We start from the raw sequence: 20,078 nt of genomic DNA on the forward strand, positions 1-20,078 counted from the left end.
TCTATTTTTTCAGCTACAATGCGCGGCTGTAAGAATATCCCCGCGAACATTTCTGTAACTTAACCCTGCTATTAATACTTTTACTGACTCGTTTCTTTTATCATAAAAAAACGTTGCTGACCCGAAAAGGCGCGAAATTTGAACGCCCGTTGCAAACCTGTCAAGGTAAATATCGTACAGCTTCTGCCTTTCGTAACTGTAGAAGCGTCATAAAATGCTTTAACTTTACATATTCCTCCCCCACCTACCGTCACAGCAATTGCGTAAGCCACAATTATATTAACTGCTCCAAAACATAGAGCCCTCCTCTACCCGGGCTCGCGAAGTTGCCATATGAGGAAGCCACAAAGAATCGCTCGGTGCCGCATGAATTCTTCATTGTTGTCCACTGTTCTTGTACACTGGGAGGCCTGCACACTCTGCCATCTCAACTGTTACCTGAACAAGATGAAGCCATTTTATTATTTGGAGTGGTCTATAGTACAGTTTTAATAGCTAGTAACGCTACATCGCTTTGTTATGAATTTTAGGCTTAAAACCAATTCTCATTATCAAGTTCCAAAGCTTTCGTGAAGTATTTACAACTAATTATACGGGCTTCGTATTTTTGCCGTCCTTTCGTTTTCTTCACTTCTTTCGTTTCTTGTCGCAGCGTCCGTTGTAGCATTCCTAAAGGAAGACAAGAAGATGCATCGCTAGCTTAGCAAATTCATCATTTGCAACTGAGCATCTGAACGTACTATAACGTACAGTTTTAATACATCAAATAAGGGCAGCAAGTATTCGTACAGCAGCTGTCCTGTGCCAGTTGGTTAGCTGGAAACTCTTATTTCTTAGCTGGAAACTCTTAAATTTTCACAACAAATATTCAATATAATATATAAACAAAAACAAAAAAGAATCAATTTATATATAAATGTAAATAGATAATACAAATAAATATACAGAATAAAATATATACAGAACATAATGAGTACTTGTCGAGTTTTTCTTATTTTTCACAGAACAAATTAAGTGTCAGAACAGCCTCTATAACATAAAATTTGCATGCCGCAGGAATATAATAATGGGCACACGTTTACATAACAAAAAAAAAAGAGAGACGGGAAGGCTTTTTGCCATTGCCCGATGCTTAACCCGAGTTTGGAAGTAGAATGTAAGGGATCTTATGAGATCAGGGTGTGAAAAAAGTATAGCTAGACCATTCCTGAATGCCTTCTTTTCTGATGAAGTCAAGCAGCGCGTAAAGCGCATGTACTCTCCTCGTGGGGTTTATTTTTGCGAAAAGGTAGAAATGAAAAAATCTTTACAGTACAGTTTACTAATATTCGCTGCTATACCAGCTTCACAAAAGGGGCTATTCACCTGTCTACGAAGTTACTAACTGTAAAATATGTTTGCACGGAGGAGGAGCGGCTGGCGCTCGCAAGCCGGTTACGAGGAGCGAAGATAGAGCCGGAACTTTAAACACGTCTGAATGCTAAACTTTACTCAAATTCGACCTACCTGTAAGTAAACTATATCTGTTAATATACATTGGCGTTATTTGCGGTAAGCAGTCAAATTAGCTAACATTTCTGGAAGCCTTTTCAGCATGACATCATTGTTATCCGTGAGTTTCCTAGCTGCGCTCGAAACATTGCCGCTTTCTTGGCTAGAATGTTCTAAACTCAGATGATATATATAAACAAAAGCCGCACCTTTTTTATTGAACGGGAGAGGGAGGGTCATTTCAGCTCTTACAGTGCGTAGTACTATTTTTAAAAAGAACAGTTGTTTTAGCTTTCAAATCAAATAAAATAAATTCGATCTGAACCTACCAGATTTGGTTCCTCAGAGTCCCAACCTAGGGAAATGAAATTTCAGCCTACCCTTTTTTTTAGTAGTCTCCAAATGATTCAAACCTCGTGACTGCAGTTGCGCACAAAAGTTTGGAAAGTGGTATAATGTGGTCCTACAAAATTGTAATTGCGGTTCAACGTGCGCTTTGAGGCGTGTGGGGGGGAGGGGGGGGGTCGGATTAACTTAGACTCCCCAGGGATTCTTTCACATTGAGACATTTCCTACCCACGGACACTTCTTCTGTCACGAAAACATTTTCTCGTTCTTTTTTTTTTCCTACGCTACTTCAAATGATACGCGAGTTGGTCCGCACATAGTCTTAGAAGCACATAGTCTTAAAAGGTCGTGCTGCTGTTTTCTTCTTTTATTTTCGGTACCCGGAAAATAATATTCTTTTCTGAGGTTTAACTAATAATGTCCAGCAATAGAAGCTTCTGAGGCTACAAACTTCGCTCGGTCAACTTGTAAGCTTTTTGTTGTTTACATTAGTTCCACCAGAAGATTTTTTTTCAACAAAACGCTCCCCTCTAGCTTATATCGGCTTCAAAAAGCCGATGTCAAGACAGTGACACCAAAAAGCCATCTGTGGGTTTTAAGGCATGCTTTGCATTTAAAACAGATCACTGTTAAAAAAATGGCTGCGTATCTGCTCTTTTTGTTGCAAATGTCGTCAAAAGACGATAGTCTTTGTAGACATTTGCAAAGGAAATGTCTACCTTGCAAAGGAAATGTCTACCCCCCTTGGCTTTCCCGCTCACCTCTCATGCTGGGCCTGTACCGTCGCGCTCATCCCAAGGTAAACACACTAAAGGTTTGCGCAAGGACATTTGAATTTACCGCGTTCCACTGCTACAGGCCGGGCTCGTCGATGCCAGCGCTGCAGTACGGCAGAGACGCGCGTGAAGGGAGGTTTATAGGTTTATAGAACCGCTTGGCCGTGCGCCACGTGCGTTCAAAGCAGAACGTGGAACCTAGCTAGTGGAACCTTTCCTTGCTGTTGGCGCGTGATTTTTCATATGCCGCCAGGAGGCGGCGGTTTTCTGCAGCAGATGTAGAATATCATTTGTTGCCGAAAAACTAAGCATCCATGCATTTTTTTAATAAAGGAACACAGTAAATATCCCTTGTGTACTAATTTCCTGTATTATATTTGCGTAATGTCGTATTCTTGTTCAACAAAATTGACAAGTATCAACATATAAACCGGGCTAGGACGTTTACATTTGGCTGTGAGTATATAAGAGTAATATCAATTCTACTTTGGCTGGGTGGCTGAATCGAGTTACAGACAGACAGACAGACATACAGACAGACCAAAATTTCTGGGTTTAAGTAGCCCAGGAAAGATTATCGTCTTTAAAACTACGACTCCGAAAGAGTCACCTATACATACATTTTGCCGTGTACCTTTTACTACAGCGAAGGAATTCTTACCATCTTGTGACCGCAATTGACACCGTCGAGGCTCCAGTACACAGTTTTTTCAACGTAACGTCTGTACTTGTCTTTTCCCGGACAGCAGTCTATCTGGCAAAGCTCCCAGCCGGTCCTTTTCTTTATTAAAAAGATGCGTCGCAAATGTTACCAGTATTTACCAGACGTAAAAAACTTACGAACACGATAGTAATGTTGTTGTTTTTTTAAAGTACACAATCGTCTTCGATTCTTTCAAAGGCATAGATTTAGCGCATCTGTTTTTCCGTTTAAACAGCGTACCATTACTCGCAGCTGTAGAAAAATAGAATTATCTTGTATGCAATGTGCAAATGAGAAAGAAAAAAACTGGCTTTTTGTTTTCGGAGAAGTTCAAGTTAAAGATACTCCGACAAATTGGTAGTAGTTTCAACTAAGCGGTAAACTTACGTCACAAATATGAAAACAATTATAATATCAAACTTCAAAGAGTAACAATTATTTCAAGTAGCAGTGAACTTTTTCACTGTTTTTGTGGGCTATTCAGGGGGAGGTGGTCATGCCTCCAAATACACCCTGGATTTACTTTTAAACAAGCAAAATACACGTGCACGTTTTCCGCTTAGAGCTGCGTGCTTTGGGAGGCCTTTAGTGAAATTCATATCCGCTTTGGAAGCCAACAAAACTCAGTGCTTGCACATGAAACAGATAATGCACGACCTGTCACCGGGTGTTTTAAGGGACGGGAGGTTCTGTATACTTTCAGCTTATTAATTTGGGGTGTAGTGTGTGCACAGTACAACTTCGCGGCGAATGATTGCTCGACGATCAAGGCCTTTTGGCTTCGTATTTGGTAAGATATTTCCACTAATTTGTAGAAAACCACTCGTGGCAGGTCACTTAAATACACAAGGCAAATAAAAGTTGAAAAAACACGAACTGCCCTTCACGAAACATTTTTTTTGCCTCAGTTCATTCGCTACTAGCGGTTGTACACCACTACTTGCAGTCAACGTAAAAAATGCGAACTTCACTCTTTGGCAAAGCATACTCGCCGCATGTTGCGCTGTCATTAGAAGTTTCACAAACATGAGGTTTTTATTTTTCTCTAATCGTTTATATGGTGAAAAGTTGCGTCATTGTAGGCTGGTGCGGGTGCTATAGCCCCGTAGACGCCATTCAAAGGGTGAAACGGCAGAAGTATATTAAAATATATACAGTAGACTCGCAATAACTCAAACTCGAGTGTACTCCAGGATTTGGTTTGATATATCAGAAGTTTGAATTATCAAAAGTTCTCATAAATATTACTCAGGGCAACTTACCTACTTCCGTTGGAATGAAAAATTCAAGTATAGTTATTAATGCAATATTCACACACAATACTAAACCGCTATTCATGGTTTGAAAAAAAAATGACCAATGGATGACTGCTCTATCGTTGCATGGGAGTTGAAAACGAAGTTTTCGATACCAGCAAGGGCCGCCAGTATATTGCGAAAGTTTTCTGCACTGATCTAAGATCTCAGAAATTTGCTGAAATGATGCAAATGTGCACCAAGATGCGAAAAATTCAGTAGATATTATCCGGTAAGGACAAGCAAAAAGTGCGAATTAACCGAATTTACCTAACGGAGCAGTTTGAATTAAGCTGCTCTAGAATACATTGAAAACATACCGGACCAACAAAATTTAAAATCTTGAAATTGGTATGAATTAAGCGAACGTTTAAATTGTCCGAGTTTGAATTATCGCAAGTCTACTGTATTAGGCAATAATCACCCATTATTAACAACGTGCGCTGGGTACAGCACAAAAGACGCTACTGTGAAGTAAGTTGAATTCATCTGTCAGCGCTGCACAACGTGGTGCTTCACGCACTTTGTAAATGTCCCGAAGGCACAACTTACTCTACATTCTTGCGAATTTGAATACCCCGACTCCCTGCGGCAGAAGCCGTTACGGGACATTCGGTCACCAGGAAACTTCCTTGTCTTCCTCAGCGTCGTGCCATTCCAGGTGTCCTCAAGGCACCACTGGGGCACTCGCCTGCGACCGAGTGAGGAATAAAGTTAGGGAATAAGCTACCGAACAAATAATGGAAAACATGAACTGACAAAAGCAAGCAATAACGTGTAGGTGATTTGGTATTAAAACCGTGCGAGGTTCAGGATTCTCTGGATCACTAGCTCTGGGAAGTTCAGATCTCGCACCAAAGCAAAACTTAAAAAAGTAGGGACATTTCCTGCTCGTTAGAAAGGTCGCAAGGGTAATATTGGGAGCTCCTGCTTGCGTTGACTCTTAGAGATTTTGAAACCTTGAGACAACGATCTCCTCCAGTAGCCCTTCGCATGGAGCGGGTGTTGCCCTGGCAAACCGCTTTCTGGCTGAAGCACGAGGCGCCCGCGGGTAGAGTTGATTTACTGCAGGACATGTAGTGCAGTGCACACTTTTCTTCGTCGCAAGCTCTATTTGAACCGCAATATGTTACCCTTCTGGAGTTTGTCTTTTATAAAAAGATCTACTCTTCTACGTTTGATAAATAATTGTTAGATCATCTTGTGATAAAAAATGTGTACCAGAGAGGCTATTCAGTATTTGAGGAAATGCCAAAGTACAGAGGACCATTGGAAGCAGAACTTCTACGTAGGTTCAGTTTCTTCCATCCCGAGATTTCCTCATGTGCTTATGCCACAGCTTTACTGCCCTGCCCAATCCATCACTGCGTGTTTCCTTACGTATTAATAGAAGCCCACAATTTTCGTGTCTACGACACCGACATTCGCGAACTAAATCAACGGAAGTTCTGTATAATGTTTCGGGGTTGAACTGTCTACAAAATTGTAAGCAGTTTATTACCTATAATAAACCCATTATGAAATTTTAAGTAATCATGAAAGTGCACATCTGAGACTGTTGCTGCCGCTACTCCTCATAAACTCATGGCCTCGTTCCCGGCAAGCCAATCTTTTGCCTATGAATGTTGCACAAATACACCACCATCGAGGCCCCGTGAATTTCTGGTATTTGCAAAGACAGTCATTTGCAACTCCGAGTGAACGTTCGCTTCTGCCACTTACCCACCAATGAGACTACATGCACACATACAGCATAAACTAGGTTGGAACAAGTGCGCCGCATTTTATGAATGATTTAATGTGCTTAAGTCATCATCACAACAAGCGACTCTCACAGAAACCTCACGCAGGATGTGCATGGCCGCTGGGGATTATGTCTAAACCCCAATGAGCACTCCCGAAAACGCTCGCATATAGTTTCTTAGGGATCAAGCTTAAGATGACTTTTTACCACAGGAATTCTTGAAAACTGCGTCTCTCGTTATCCACCCCCCCCCCACCCCCCCTATTCAAGCAACGTAAGCACCAATTGAGCAAAACACGCTCCCACACTTTCTTCATTCGACTCCCAGCGCAACATTTCGCACTTCTGTTTGTCTCGTTCTTTGTCGTCCTCAGTGCACGCATCCTCTGCTCTGTGCACAAACAAGAGCGCGTCATGTTAAAAACAAGACAACCCAATAGCACTAAATAATATATGTAGGTCACCAACAAATCACGAGTTTCCTTCACGATAGAAGTACACCAGTACATAAGAATGCGCACAGAAAGACCTCTTTTTCGGGAAAAGGAGCACTGGGTCAATTTACGAAACCCCTTTCTTAGAATAGTTTGAAGCGGAATCGTCCGTGGTCGAGTTAGAATATTCAATTTCGTTTCCCGTAAGCTTTCCTTGAATTATTTGGCATCATGTATAATGCTTTGGGCCTACTTGTTCCGTCAGGCCACATGGAATGATTTCGGTGCTTAGGGTGCATTTTGTGAAATGTTAATTTTCACTGAGAATAAAACTTCCCTAAAAAAATTGTTTAAGATGTGCAGTTTAGTACCATTTAAAGTGGTGGCGGTCGGTTGCGCGAAATTTTTACGCATTGCACAACCAACCATCACCCCAACCCCAAGGTATTCCGGAAACTAAAATTAGGAAATAATGCAATGCCCTGCTTTAAATTAATTTAGTAATTCCGCCTAAAACCGAGTAGCCGCATAGTTCGTAGAGTGGTGCAACTGGTACTTACTTCAGTGTTACTCGGAACTGTTCCTGGCTGCAGGTGGAAAATCTGAATTGGTTCAGGTCCTTGTACTCGTAGCTCATAATGTTCCCGGTACTCCAGAGGCAGTGCCTGGCACCCCGGTTTCCCGGTATGTAGACCACAGGATCGGCTCCGTCGTGACTTGCTCCGAGTCTTATTGACAAGCACATATGAAACATTATTCAGCCGAATTGGTCACCAACTAGTTGTGCTCCTACATTTTTCACACATGGGCCTGGCGCTAGTTAGCGAAAAAAGCGACTCCGTGTCGTAACTTAGCTTTCTTTTGACCATTTGTGCGAGCGCTTGGTCTCATACACAAAACCATTGTTATGTGCGGTACTTATACTGTTGTGTTTCCTCCGCCGCTTAGTTTCCTTTTACCACTAGTACTTTTGATTCCATCTTATCGAATTAGCCTTAGCTCTTAATCGCGTGCTAACTGTACAGAAAATTTTGTGAGACCTCAGTTTAGTATGATACAGTCAAAACTCGATCTAACGAAACACGATCTTACGAATTTCGCGATCTAACAAACAAATTCGGATTCCCCCGCAGGTGCCTATACTGCCAAATTCTTTTATAAACTCGAACTAGCGAAATATATATTGAGCACCATTCCCGATTTAATGAAGTATTTCGAGAACAGCCATTTGAAAAGGAGCAATTTCGCGTGTGTTTCGTCAGACCGTCACGAAGATTATTGCGCCACGTAAGAAAAAAAAATGGTCGCCATCCCGCCCTGCGAAAGTGGATGTCCATCGAAGCTGTTGTAAACCACTACACGTGCTGATGGGGGAGGGTATGAAATGTTCCTCGTTGTCCCGCGGGCTTGTCTCTTGCACTCCACTTCTCTGGCGGCAAATGCTGTGTCCTGCCTAGCCTGACGCATGCGCGCGGCGTCTTAGGCAAGAATTGTTCTCTTTAGTGACACTAGTCCTGCCTAGCCTTCAAAGATAATCTGCAAATATAATCTTTAACCAGGAACACATGAGGGAAGGGGGGGTGTCCCATTGTTCATAAACGCCTTATCATCCACAATGCGATTCAGATGCTTGTTTTGTGTTTTTTAAAGGAATACTGAGCCCTATGCTGTATGCCCAACTGGCCTGACGCATGCGCTCTGCGTCTTAGGCGAGAACTGCTGGGTCCTGCCTGGGTTTTTTGTTTACGACACGAACTTTTCCGACCAACGAGAGGGTAACAGCTTCGCTGTAAAACGAGGCATCTAGCTTCGTTTTGACGGAGCTCTACGAGATAAGCTGAGCAATGCCGTAGCCGAAGACCACGGCGTCCCGGCCTGCACGCTTTCCACAACCTTGAAGGAAAAGGGTGCCATCATCCGTGCCACTTCGTTTTGAATTGCGTCGAACAAAAATACCTCAAGACCACCCCGCATGAGAAGTTAGAGGAGGCCCTGCTTACGTGGTTGTAAGGATATGAGATCCAAGAACGTTCCGCTAAGCGGGGAAGTGGTACAATAAAAAGCGCTGTGTTTCGGGCGTTTATAGGGCTGCGATGACTTCAGGGCAAGCCCCGGCTGGCTTATAATTTTGTAGCGCCGCTATCATCTTCTTCAGCGCGACCATTACCATCATCATGACATTGGCCAGCTGACACGCAGCACTCGGCAACCGGCACACCTCCGGAACGGCACTCTCGTTCTACTCGCTTGATTCCGACCATGGCGCAGCCAGCGCAACCGCAATAAACGTGGGCTCGGCCGCACCGCCTCATCGGCCGCCTACAATTTGGTGACCCGGACGAGCGGCTTCGCCATGGCTTCGCAACGCTGCTTCCCCATCCAGAACGCGGACGACGGCCCGCGAAGAACGTTCCCCGCCCTACCAGACCTTCCTTTGCTGATTCCGTTTGGCGCCATCAGAAACCACGCTGCATGGTTCGTCATCCTGGAGAGCCATTTTTATGTTCACGACATCCAGTCCCAGGAAAGCAGGTACCGCGTCACTTTAGAGAAGTTACCTGCTGACCTCGCTGGGCGCATCCAGCTGCCGGCCCCAGGCCCACGTGCATACGACGATCTGAAGGCTGCGGTCCTATACCACTATGGTATAGCACCGCCTTCGTCCACACCACCACGCCTTTCAACGGCATCAGTGGATTGCACGTCGCCCGTCTGTCCACCCTCGCATGACCAACAAACGCGAGCCCCGACTTCGACTTGCGGGGCTTCCGAGTTGGCGTTGCACTTAGTCAACTCGACTCCACACCATGGCGCAGTCCCACACGTTGTTGCGTCTCCTGCCCAAACCCACCCGGGTGTGGACTGCTTTGCCGCTAACAGCTGGGACACTTCACCGCCTTCTCCGCACGGCACGGCTGAGAATGAACTTTCAGACCCTTCTCCTCCCCGCACATGCGAGCCCTCTCCCCCGTCAGGGGTGGAACAGCTTCCAGCAGTCGACAACAGCTCGAGATCCTCACTCGAAACTGCTCAGACTGCCTCCGACAGTCCTGACACCCTGGCTACGACGGATACACCGGAGAAGCAATTGCGGGACAACCGTCCCAACACATGTCACCGAAAGAACAATCTCGTGTCCCCATGCAGTCAGACGCGCCGCAAACTGCTAACCCCACCTCGGCCGATTCCCTGCTACAGGAGCGCATTCGGTTTACGGTGTGACAGGCGCTCTGCTCTGCGACCCCGGTTGAAATCAGCGCGAGTGCACTGCACGATAAGAACCCGACCCACCGCTAGTTCGTTGGCGCCCTCCGCTGCTCCGTCTCGCACGGCGCATGCGCACGTTGCCCAGACAGCAACACATCCCCAGAGCTTACACAACATCACAGTCAAGCCCACACTCCGCTCGTCATTCTGCTGCACCACGCTTCACCTTGTCGCTGTCCTTCCAGTTACGCCTGCCGCTCGCTCTACCATCAATGGCAGCAGCCGCTTCGCACCCCGCAATGCGTCCGCGGCCGCACTCCCAGCCTCGACCACCAGAGGTTGCCCCTTACCCGAACGCTACCTCACCGACGACCAGGACCGTGCCCTTTACTCAACCCCGGCCACTAGACCACTGACTGCCCACGGACTCTCTTCCTGACTACGGACAAATTGTACATACCTGTACATAGTACATCGTTTTTACACATTTCTCATAACGCGCTACGCGCTAGGGGGGAGCCCTGTAGCGCCATCATCTTCTTCAGCGCGACCATTACCATCATCATGACATTGGCCAGCTGACACGCAGCACTCGGCACCCGGCACACCTCCGGAACGGCACTCTCGTTCTACTCGCTTGATTCCGACCATGGCGCAGCCAGCGCAACCGCAATAAACGTGAGCTCGGCCGCACCGCCTCATCGGCCGCCTACAATTTAACAGCAGAATTTCAGCGCATTTTTAAGTTATCGGCAGGCGAGCGCCGCGGCTGCCGCAATTCCGATGTCATGGTGGCTGCTGGGATGCGCATCCCTTTGGCCATCGAATTTATAGAATTAACTGCTTGTAATACGACAGTCCCGATCTTCCGAAGTTCCCGATTTAATGGACTAATTAAGCCTTTCCGGGTAATTTCGTTAGAACGGATTCTAACTGCATTTAGGGCAGGTTAACTCTTTCACTCATCGCTTTTATCCCCGTCGCCACAGCTAGCAAAGATGTGACACTCGAGAATGCAGCTGTCAAACACAGTGCAGTTGAAAACGTTATCCATTGGTTAAAAAAAACGTTAATTTTCCCCTAACCATTAGGGTGGGCGTGTAGGACATGCAGCGTAATTGTGAGCATTATTGTCGAACACGAATTACAATTAACCCTGCCGGATATCTAACAAATGACAGCCGTTTCCTCGTTGCTGCAGTGCAGTTTGTGGCATAAAAGAGATAAGAGTATACTTACCCAAGCAGTTTTAGAGCACCTCACAGTTTGAACCACAGCGTGGTAAAATCTTATTATGTGCAACAAAAAATACGTGCTTTCGGGACCTGGTCAGCAGTATTGCTTCACGATCGTGGACAATAATATATAGTTACAGCCGCCGTAGTGCAAGAATAGAGGAGCGAAAGATGAAAGCAAATGCAACGTTACAACTACCACGCCCCGTATTTGCGGCAACACCATCTGTTCTCCGATCGGGATATGAATAGTCATGATCAAAGATAATTAGCTAGGGGACACTAAAAGGAGTTTGGCTGATTTTACCATCCCTCGGTCAGAGAAAGCTAAATTAAGAAACTTCTGATTGCGTTATTTTTATTGTAAGGCTTTTTTTTTACTCGAGTAAGTGGCGCTCATATGTGTGGTGGCTTTTGTACTCTCATCCTTTCGCAGTATGAGGTGCACAACAAACCATTAAAGGCGGCATTCAAATAGACACTGAAATTAGCTTTTTGAAACCTTACTGGTGGCTGCATTGCGCAGCTGCACCCACTCAATTCATGACATGAGTGTTTACCGGGATTGTCTTGCTATTGAGTAATTTTATGTATAGAGCTTGATCCCCCAGGTTTTGCGTTTATCAATCCGTATACTCTCATTCCAAGTTAACACGACGTACTTATGATTCCGAGAATGACAGTTTTATAGGGCCCGAGAAATCTCCGTTAAAGGCCGCCATGAACAAAGCAATTCGTTTAACCGCATCTGGCTTTTAATGCAGGCAGTTATTTGCAAATAATAAACAAAAATGACGCGGAGTTAAATTTTTGTTGAGCACGGACTATAGCATCTACGGATTCTTTTTGCTTCCGTGTGGCCCCAAAATGAAGAAAATACATGGTTTAACCTGATGACAGGTTGCAAACAGGGAAATGTTTGTGCGCTATTGTGAAATTTATTTATAGGCCGTTCTGCCGCTTCGGGGACTTTATGTGTAGAGAAGGGCGCTGTCTAAATACTAGAATCAAAATAATGCTGCACTAACATTGTTATTGGAGCAAACAAAAGTTCTGGAAAAATGAGAAGCACCGCTTAGATGTTCCTGCAAATAAACTCCGAAACGCGGAACCCTAGCCATCACTGGTAACGGTCTAATTAGTGTTGCATCATGGCCGCCATGGGAGCAGTAATAGCTGATTTCAGCCAGCCCGACCAACCGCTTCCGCTCACTGACTATCCAGCGTCAGTGTTAAGTGAGGTTGGCTAGTCAGTTGACGGAAGTGGTTTGTTTGGTTGGGTGAAATCAAGACAGACTGATCACTTGCAGTTGCGAAATGACAACAGCGAGGATTGCTGTACTGGATGGGAACAGTCTGTCTTGATTTTTACCTAACCGGCTAAATCGCTTCCGCTCACTGACTAGCCAGCGTTACTATCAATAATAACAGTGACTGTGGCTAGTCAGTGAGCAGAAGCGGTTCGGCCGATTGGGTGAAATCACCAAGTAGTGCTCCCATGGCCGCCATGATGCAACACTATTTAGACTGTTGCCGCCATAAAATAGGATATTTCAATATCTTTTTTCCAAACCGAAAAAAGTTAAATCAGGGCTCAATGTCAAGAATTCCTTACATCAGCTCAATTATCCTACATCATGAATGAATACAGTACGTTTTCGAAGCACACTATTTAACCAAATTGTTTCCCAGAAATGCACAAGTCTTCCCACATCCTGAATCGCAACACAGTCTGCTCCCGTTAATACGAAGTCCGCGTGAACCTCAAAACACTTCGAATTACCCGAACTTCAAATTAAACTAAAACCACAAGAACAGCATTGTTACTAGTCCACAACACGCCTCCCTTTATTTTGCTCAGACTCTCAACTATCGTCGCCAAGTCGATCGTACATCACAGTTAGCCATGATAGTTGAGGCTTGGTCGCTAAAATCTAACCCTGCCGACTTCATCACACTAACTGCTCACACGGAGCTGTACGCAACAAAGAAGGTCGGGGGCTTCAAAATAGACAGATGCGTACGCTGGGGAACCAAGGTCAGTTGTAAAACTTCGAAGTGTTTCCCGGCGCCGCCGCACCATGCCGCATTGATGGCGTTGCAGTCGCACCCGGCTCCCGCGCGGAGCACCGGGGTTGACCGGGTGGCTGAGGTCAGCACGTTCTGAGGGATACACCTGCCGTTGTGCGGCTAGCGTCTCCGCGCGTGCGTGCGCGTGCGTGCGTGCGCACTCCGGTTGTAGATGGCTAGGCGAGCACTATGTCGGCCTGTTGTGTTCCCGGTTGCACTGTTACAGGAGAAACCAAACTCAAAGGCAAGGCGCTTTTCTAGCACTTCAAGTTACTTCGGCCTTCGTGTAGATATATGGTACCGTGCCGATGCGTGTCTCGACCGAAACCTCTCATCCAAATCGCGCGTGTGGCGTGAATTTTTACCCTGAGGTCATAGCAAAGAGCTACACCCACTTCATTAACAGTGAAAAAGTAGAAACTGAGTGAGGAAAGTGGAGCCTCGACGAAGGAGCCGTCCCGAAAATATTTCCAAACCTGCTTCCTTACCTATCCAAACCGCCGGCAAATAGAAAGAAATTTCCACGCTTAAACATGCAGATTGTTGCACAGACCTCGTCTGCACAGAAAGCCAAAACAAGCGCTAACGGTGCAGCCGAAGAAAGTGCTGCAAATATAGACGTGCTGGCAGCGAGCAGTAAACCTTCGTGGAGAGACATTGAAGGAGTTTGTTTTCAATTGGCGAGCTGGCGAAAGAATGTTGGCAGAGACTACAATAGAAGTTATGTTTTTTTTTCAGAAAATAGAGGGATAGCTTCTTTTCGTTTAAAAGTGTTTCAATCGGGGAAGAAGTAACTATTTCGGTCAGCTGCTGTCTCCGCTGCAGTACCTAGAAGCTCTGTCAATAGCGTAAATACAGTTACTATGATCTCATTTACCGGCATGAAGGAATGACACGAAGTAGAGGAGATTATAATAGCGGTATTTGCACTATTTACAGAGCTACTAGGCACTGCAGCGGAGACACAGAGATACGGTTTGTGCCGGGCGCACTGCGATCGTCGTCTTCGTCTTGATTCCCTTCTCGGCCCCATCACCACGCGAAGCTGATATATACTTGACATCCTATTCTTTTCGCCAAGAGGGATATCCTGTGAAAATATCTCCTTACCTTGAAACTAAAAAAAATATCCACTTTTTGGTTCTTTTATTCAACCGATAAAGCTTTTTTAACGAAATGATGACAATGTTTGCCAGCCTTCACTAATGTCTCTGCATAACGCACCAGCCACATTTCCTGCCTAGAGGGTTAGAATATGCAGCCGCCTCAACAAGAAACGTAAATTATGTAATGTGAAATGGCAGACGATGCTCTAAACGAACGCGGAAGTGCAGCCACAAAGCCGCGCGGCCTTTGAAATGCAAGCGGCTACTGCGCAATGGTTGTCGCTGATTGAGCGCCGTAGCTCCGGTGACATGTGGCTAGACTTACCACTTGCAAGCGTAAATAAAAGGTTATAAACACGGTGATCGGCATATTTCGCGATAACGCTCGCAACGACAGTACAGATGGGGCCCGCGCTGCTTTCGCTCGGGCTTCCCCAGCGGCTGAAGGGAGCCGGTTGCGACGGCGACGCCACCTGGCGCTGTGGGTCGCTCGGGCGCCGTATTGCTGGTATGGCGGAGGCAGAGAGTTTTAAAACTGACCTTGGTTCTATAAACGTTGCGCTGGGGTGAGTCTGCCGCAATGGCGAGCCTGCCGCAATGGTGACGGCATCAGTATAGACAACGGCACTGTTTTTGCGCTTGAAAATTTTGTATGTTACCAAGAAATGGCGGCCACCTCGATGCTTTTTGCCGACATAATTTCAAATTACCGCTGCAATGGGTTGTAGCTTCGAATTATCGTCCAATTTCTTTCGTTTGATTGCATGTAGAATAGCCGGGCCCAGCACATAACTTCCAATTAACCGTAAATCACAGTTAGATGACTTCGACTCATCGAGAGTCGACTGTATAAGAGTTAAATAAAATGGCGGCAATAGAAAATGAACTCTCCGTCGCTACAGTATCTTAATAAACTACCGCTTCAAACGTTTAGGTGTAAAACATAAAATGGGGCATACAATTTAAATAAGCAACCAGTTTTAGATACGTACACGTGTGCCAGTTCGTGAGCTGTGTGCACGATTCCGGAATATGCACCGCCGTTGTCAATGTTTTCGGCAAACTTCCGCGTCGAACAAAGACCTCCAGTGAATGCCAAACCTTGAAAAAAATTATGTTCATACGGCTATTGTATACCACGCTACTTGCAAGACACACTTTGTGTCAGCGAAGGCATCTTTCAACTATACTAAAGGCACAGCGATGTGTTATGAAAGTAATTGACCGAACAGAAGGTTGCGGGCGAACTTCAGTTGTCTTATTCACGCCCGATCCCTAGGCTGGTATGTTGTGAGCGACGCACGAAAGCGTGCAACAATAAAACCAAAAGCATACGTTATATCGCAACGATGTAAATAGTGGTATACCTACCACCAGCCTTCCTACGAGGGCGGAGAGATAAACCCCTCAAAATTAATGCCAGTAAATATTACAATTTTCATAACCGATTTCTTTAGCAACCTAGCACTAATATTTCTGCAGTTTGTAGCACCTCTCTATTATGTTGAAGAACAAATGTTTGTAATATTGTTTTAATTGGAGTCCCTCTGCTTTCTAGAAAAGCCCGAAATATATCCACAAGCAAGCAAAAACATCTTCACTTTTGCCTCATTCAAAATCACAACAATACGTCTTGGTAATAATCTAGGTATTCAAACGAGTTTATTCGCAATTAGATAATCTTTTTTCCTGATGTGGCAAATTTATAATCAACTGCACTGAAGCCCAGGTTACATTTTCAAGCTCTGTGGCGACTGGTAACTCCTCATAAATGCACATTTGAGCTAAAGCAGAAATGCCTAATTCTCCCTCCCTGTTTTTGCAAACCTCTCAAATCAGCCGCAGTTTAGAGCATTCGGAGTCAGCGTGAGTCCCGATAATATTTTTGAGGAGCAGCAACACTTGAGTGGAGAAACCCAACCCTCCTCCTCAAGCTTCTCCCCGCGTCAGGAAGGATCGAGACGGCGATCCAATTTTTAGTCCAGCGTCTAACAAAAGGGAAGAGAAGAATGACCACTAGCATTGCCTATACTTGTAGTTGAAAAGTGTGCGAACGTGCGCAGGTTATTCAGCGTTCTTCTGTCCAATAGCAAAGTTTACCTGTGCAGCTACTGGCCCTAATTTCTTGCGTAACTGCAAATTAGGCGCAGCGTGTTCAGCAGTCTGGCAGTCGCCCTGTTTCCGTGGCAGCAGCACTGTAAGAGCATCTTCGGAGAGGAAAAGTGCGACCGTGTCGACTACCCTGCTTTCTCAGCTGCAACAGCTACAAACGGATATGCAAAGAAGCATCGTCAGTAAACAGTTTTCGCCAAAGCTGACCACCATCCTCACGTAAACTGTGCCATTTGTGATTTTTGACGTTACAGAGTCCTAGAATTGCAACACAATTTTCATAAAATATGGTGCAAGCGTACTTTTGTGGCTATTCACTCGCAGTTTTTGCCCCAACTTCGCCCGCAAAGTTAAAAGCAAAAAACACGCGCACACCTTGACTGAATATTCTTGCAATAATGACGCCTTGAAATGTTGTTTCTTCCCGCTTGCTATCCGAGAATAGAATCGCTTGGACCGATACGTAGCTAACACAGATTCATTAAACGATTTGTGTCCATAATCGCTAACATGAACAATTAACAGGAAAGTAAAACATGCAATTCTAATGTTTATGAAGTGTGGATTTGAATATTACGTATTCTGTACGCTGCACGGTAGCACCCTTTAACTTGCGTCTGCTTAACGTACAGCATCATGTTCAGCCTCAGCGAATTTTGACTGTACTTACTTTTCTGTAATGTATTTTGTCTGTATATTGAATATATATGACTTGCTTCACAATGTTCTTTATCTTTTGTTTTCTTCGTTTGATGTAAATACTATATTCCCACATGTGCAAACTTCCCGTAGTGTAATTACTTGCTACGGTTCCGATCTGCGCGGTATTGTTCGTTGTGGTTAGCGCAACGTATGGTTAGTCGGTATATCAATCCTTTTCTTTTTTGCTTTTTCTGGGTTACTTGAGTGCACTTCCCCTGTTGGCATCCTTTGTAAATTGAGGAACCTCAAATTGTTATGCTTATACTATGCGTTACTTTGTACGTGTTTCACTTCCTTTGTATTGTTTATGAATATGTGTTATATCTCAAAAATATGACGCTTACATCATGAGTTACTTAACCCTTGTACTTGTTTCGACTTTTCGCGTTTATTACCGTTGTATTATCTACCGACTTAGTACTTTTATATGTATATGTATGCACCCCTGTATTCCCACCTACCTTGGTCTCAAAAAGAGACTGGCAGTATTTCAAATAAATAAATAAAGTGTCTTCTTTTTTAAGCAAGCTTCCCACTTATAGCTTCAGTGTTTGTACCCCTATTTGCACACTTTTTGGGGATTTATAAATCAGCAGACAAGCTTTTGCAATGTTTCAATGTTCCGTGGTTTGTGTAACAATAGGCACAAAAACAACAGGTGGAGTGCAACTCATGCTACATTGAAATATTTAAAGATGCTGTGCCTACAGAAACATTCCATTTATCTTTGTATTGAAACGTGCTGCTCGTCGCCATGTGGCATACGTTATCGGGTTTGTGTTTTGTAAAAAGAACAAAACTCTTACCTGCGACTCCTCTTCTAATCTGTCCTGTTTGTACGCTTATCATGGCACGCCTAAAAAGGAAATACTTTTGCTTAGCCGTGTTTCGAGGCAGAAGTGCGGAACGTTTGTGGCGTGGTGGATTTCCTGGCTCACACTTTAGTTTAATATTGGCTTTTCTATCTCTAATCTAAAAAAAACGATGTGAAAACAAACTGGCCAACATTCACTAATCCTTCCATCTTTACCTTATTGCTACCATGCATGCGCGCACCACGTATCGACAACAAACAATAAAATTTTAATCAGTTAGAAAGTCCTGCTACGTCAGTCTACACCGACTAAGACGATCATTTATTTTGTAAAACGTAAAAGAAGACTCGTTATATTGCGCGCATTTTGTGCTTTAAATCGCACAAGGTGCAACACACCTAGACATTTCGCATTGAACTGAGATCTCTAAAACTAGAGCCGTTATCTTTTTGCTAGACGTTCAGTTAAAGTGCATTGCTCAAAGTGCAAAGATTTACATTTTCAATTTTGAACTGCGTTCCTGAAGATTAGGTCGTCAACTTTTTGCAGTACAATCGGGATTTTAGCGGTTACTTTCTGCGGCTTCAATTGCTGAACACAGCGCAGTACAGTGAGAAAACACTGTTTTTAGGTTCATTAAATACTGGCATTGGACAAGTGTACGAATATGTATCGCCATTATTTTGAACTGTAGCGTTCTTGCTTCCACAACAACAAAAGCGGTGATTTAAAAAGTAGCGGTTGCACTTCGAAATCTCTCAATATTCGACTTTTATTGTTTTATTCTGCTGCACTGCTGCTGATGATAAATGAATCCACCCGTACAAATCTGATGTTTACCGTCTGAATTTCCCCTAAGGATTACCTGCCTAGCAGCTAACTCTCGCCACACGTGTAGAAAATATGATGAATATTTCATGTAATAAAATTGTCGAAAAGAGACTGGGCCTAATTTGATGTCGTTTACAACTTCTGCTACACTCATATTTCAAATATTGTGCGCTGTTCAAAGTACTCGCCTTAATAATAATATATGCCATTGCTGTCTCGTCTAGCACCTCACTGTGCTAACGCACTTTCCCCATTGCTTCTCTAAATATTATACAGTAGATAGGCTGTTTATCCGCGGCTCCAGGTTACGGCGGGGGGGGGGGAGTGGGGGAGAGGGGGGGGCACTTATGGACAAGCCGTTTGCCGAGGTAAATTCGAAATTCGCGAGAGAGAGGAGTAAAATCCTCTTGGCGATTCTTGGTTATTCTTTGTTCAGCGAGGTAGTAAAGGTAGTAACTGTGCTAAACGTGGCTATGCGTATGCAAGTTAGAAAGCATTTGTACGGCAAACCGTACACTTTTATTACCGAACACTCCTTACGGCTGTGTTAGGTTCATTGGCGCTAATGATGCATAATTTAAAAAAAATAGCTAGGTAAACAAAATAGGATTATCAGTAACTGACGTGAAATGAAGCTAAATTCCCATATTTGCCCTTGTCTTGCATGGTGTACCGCCGCACAATCAACTGGCGTTCTTGCTTTGCACATGCCCATGTGCACCCACTGCTTTACCGGACAAAAACGAGCAGAGACAGCCGAACGAGCAGCAGCAGCTCAGCGCCAAAAATGTTTGCGACATCCAGAAAAACGGGCCTCCTTTTTTTCCTAGCTCTTCCTTTTTTTTTTTTTGCCCAGCAAGCAATCCAATGTGCGCATGCCCAACCTGCGAGGCCGCGTAGCGCTGTGACCACAAACGTTCCTGCCGGCAAGAAAGACGTGCTCACCTCATTCCTGATTGAATAAATATGAGGTTTAACGCACAGACGCAACACAGGCAATAAGGCGCGCCGTAGGAGAGGGCTTCGGTTTAATTTTGACCACCCGGAGATCTTTAACGTGCGCCGAAATCTCGAGCACACGGGCGTTTCTGCTTTTCGCCTCCATCTCGAAAAGCGGCCACCGTGGCCGGGAATCGAACCCGCCACCTTGATCTCCTCCTTCCTGCCGGCCGGCAAGTCATTCACTCAGCAGGCTAGTCGTTCTGCGCA

General features: G+C 44.7%; 1 protein-coding gene across 1 annotated transcript in view; it reads right to left on the minus strand.

Moving 5' to 3' along the window:
- Nucleotides 1-377: 377 nt before the first annotated feature.
- LOC144172462 (venom metalloproteinase antarease-like TtrivMP_A) overlaps nucleotides 378-20,078 on the minus strand; it is a 29,622-nt gene continuing 9,921 nt past the window's right edge. The window contains exons 9-14 of the mRNA XM_077701165.1: nucleotides 18,030-18,079; nucleotides 15,402-15,510; nucleotides 7,352-7,519; nucleotides 5,166-5,304; nucleotides 3,277-3,396; nucleotides 378-669 (exon numbers count right to left, since the gene is read on the minus strand). Of these exons, the coding sequence (XP_077557291.1) occupies nucleotides 628-669; nucleotides 3,277-3,396; nucleotides 5,166-5,304; nucleotides 7,352-7,519; nucleotides 15,402-15,510; nucleotides 18,030-18,079 (628 nt within the window). The 3' untranslated portion in view covers nucleotides 378-627. The remainder of the gene's footprint in view (nucleotides 670-3,276; nucleotides 3,397-5,165; nucleotides 5,305-7,351; nucleotides 7,520-15,401; nucleotides 15,511-18,029; nucleotides 18,080-20,078) is intronic.

Source organism: Haemaphysalis longicornis, unplaced genomic scaffold (assembly GCF_048455015.1).
Source record: "Haemaphysalis longicornis isolate Haplotype H1 unplaced genomic scaffold, Haemaphysalis longicornis Haplotype H1 scaffold_214, whole genome shotgun sequence".
Lineage (NCBI taxonomy): Eukaryota > Metazoa > Arthropoda > Arachnida > Ixodida > Ixodidae > Haemaphysalis > Haemaphysalis longicornis.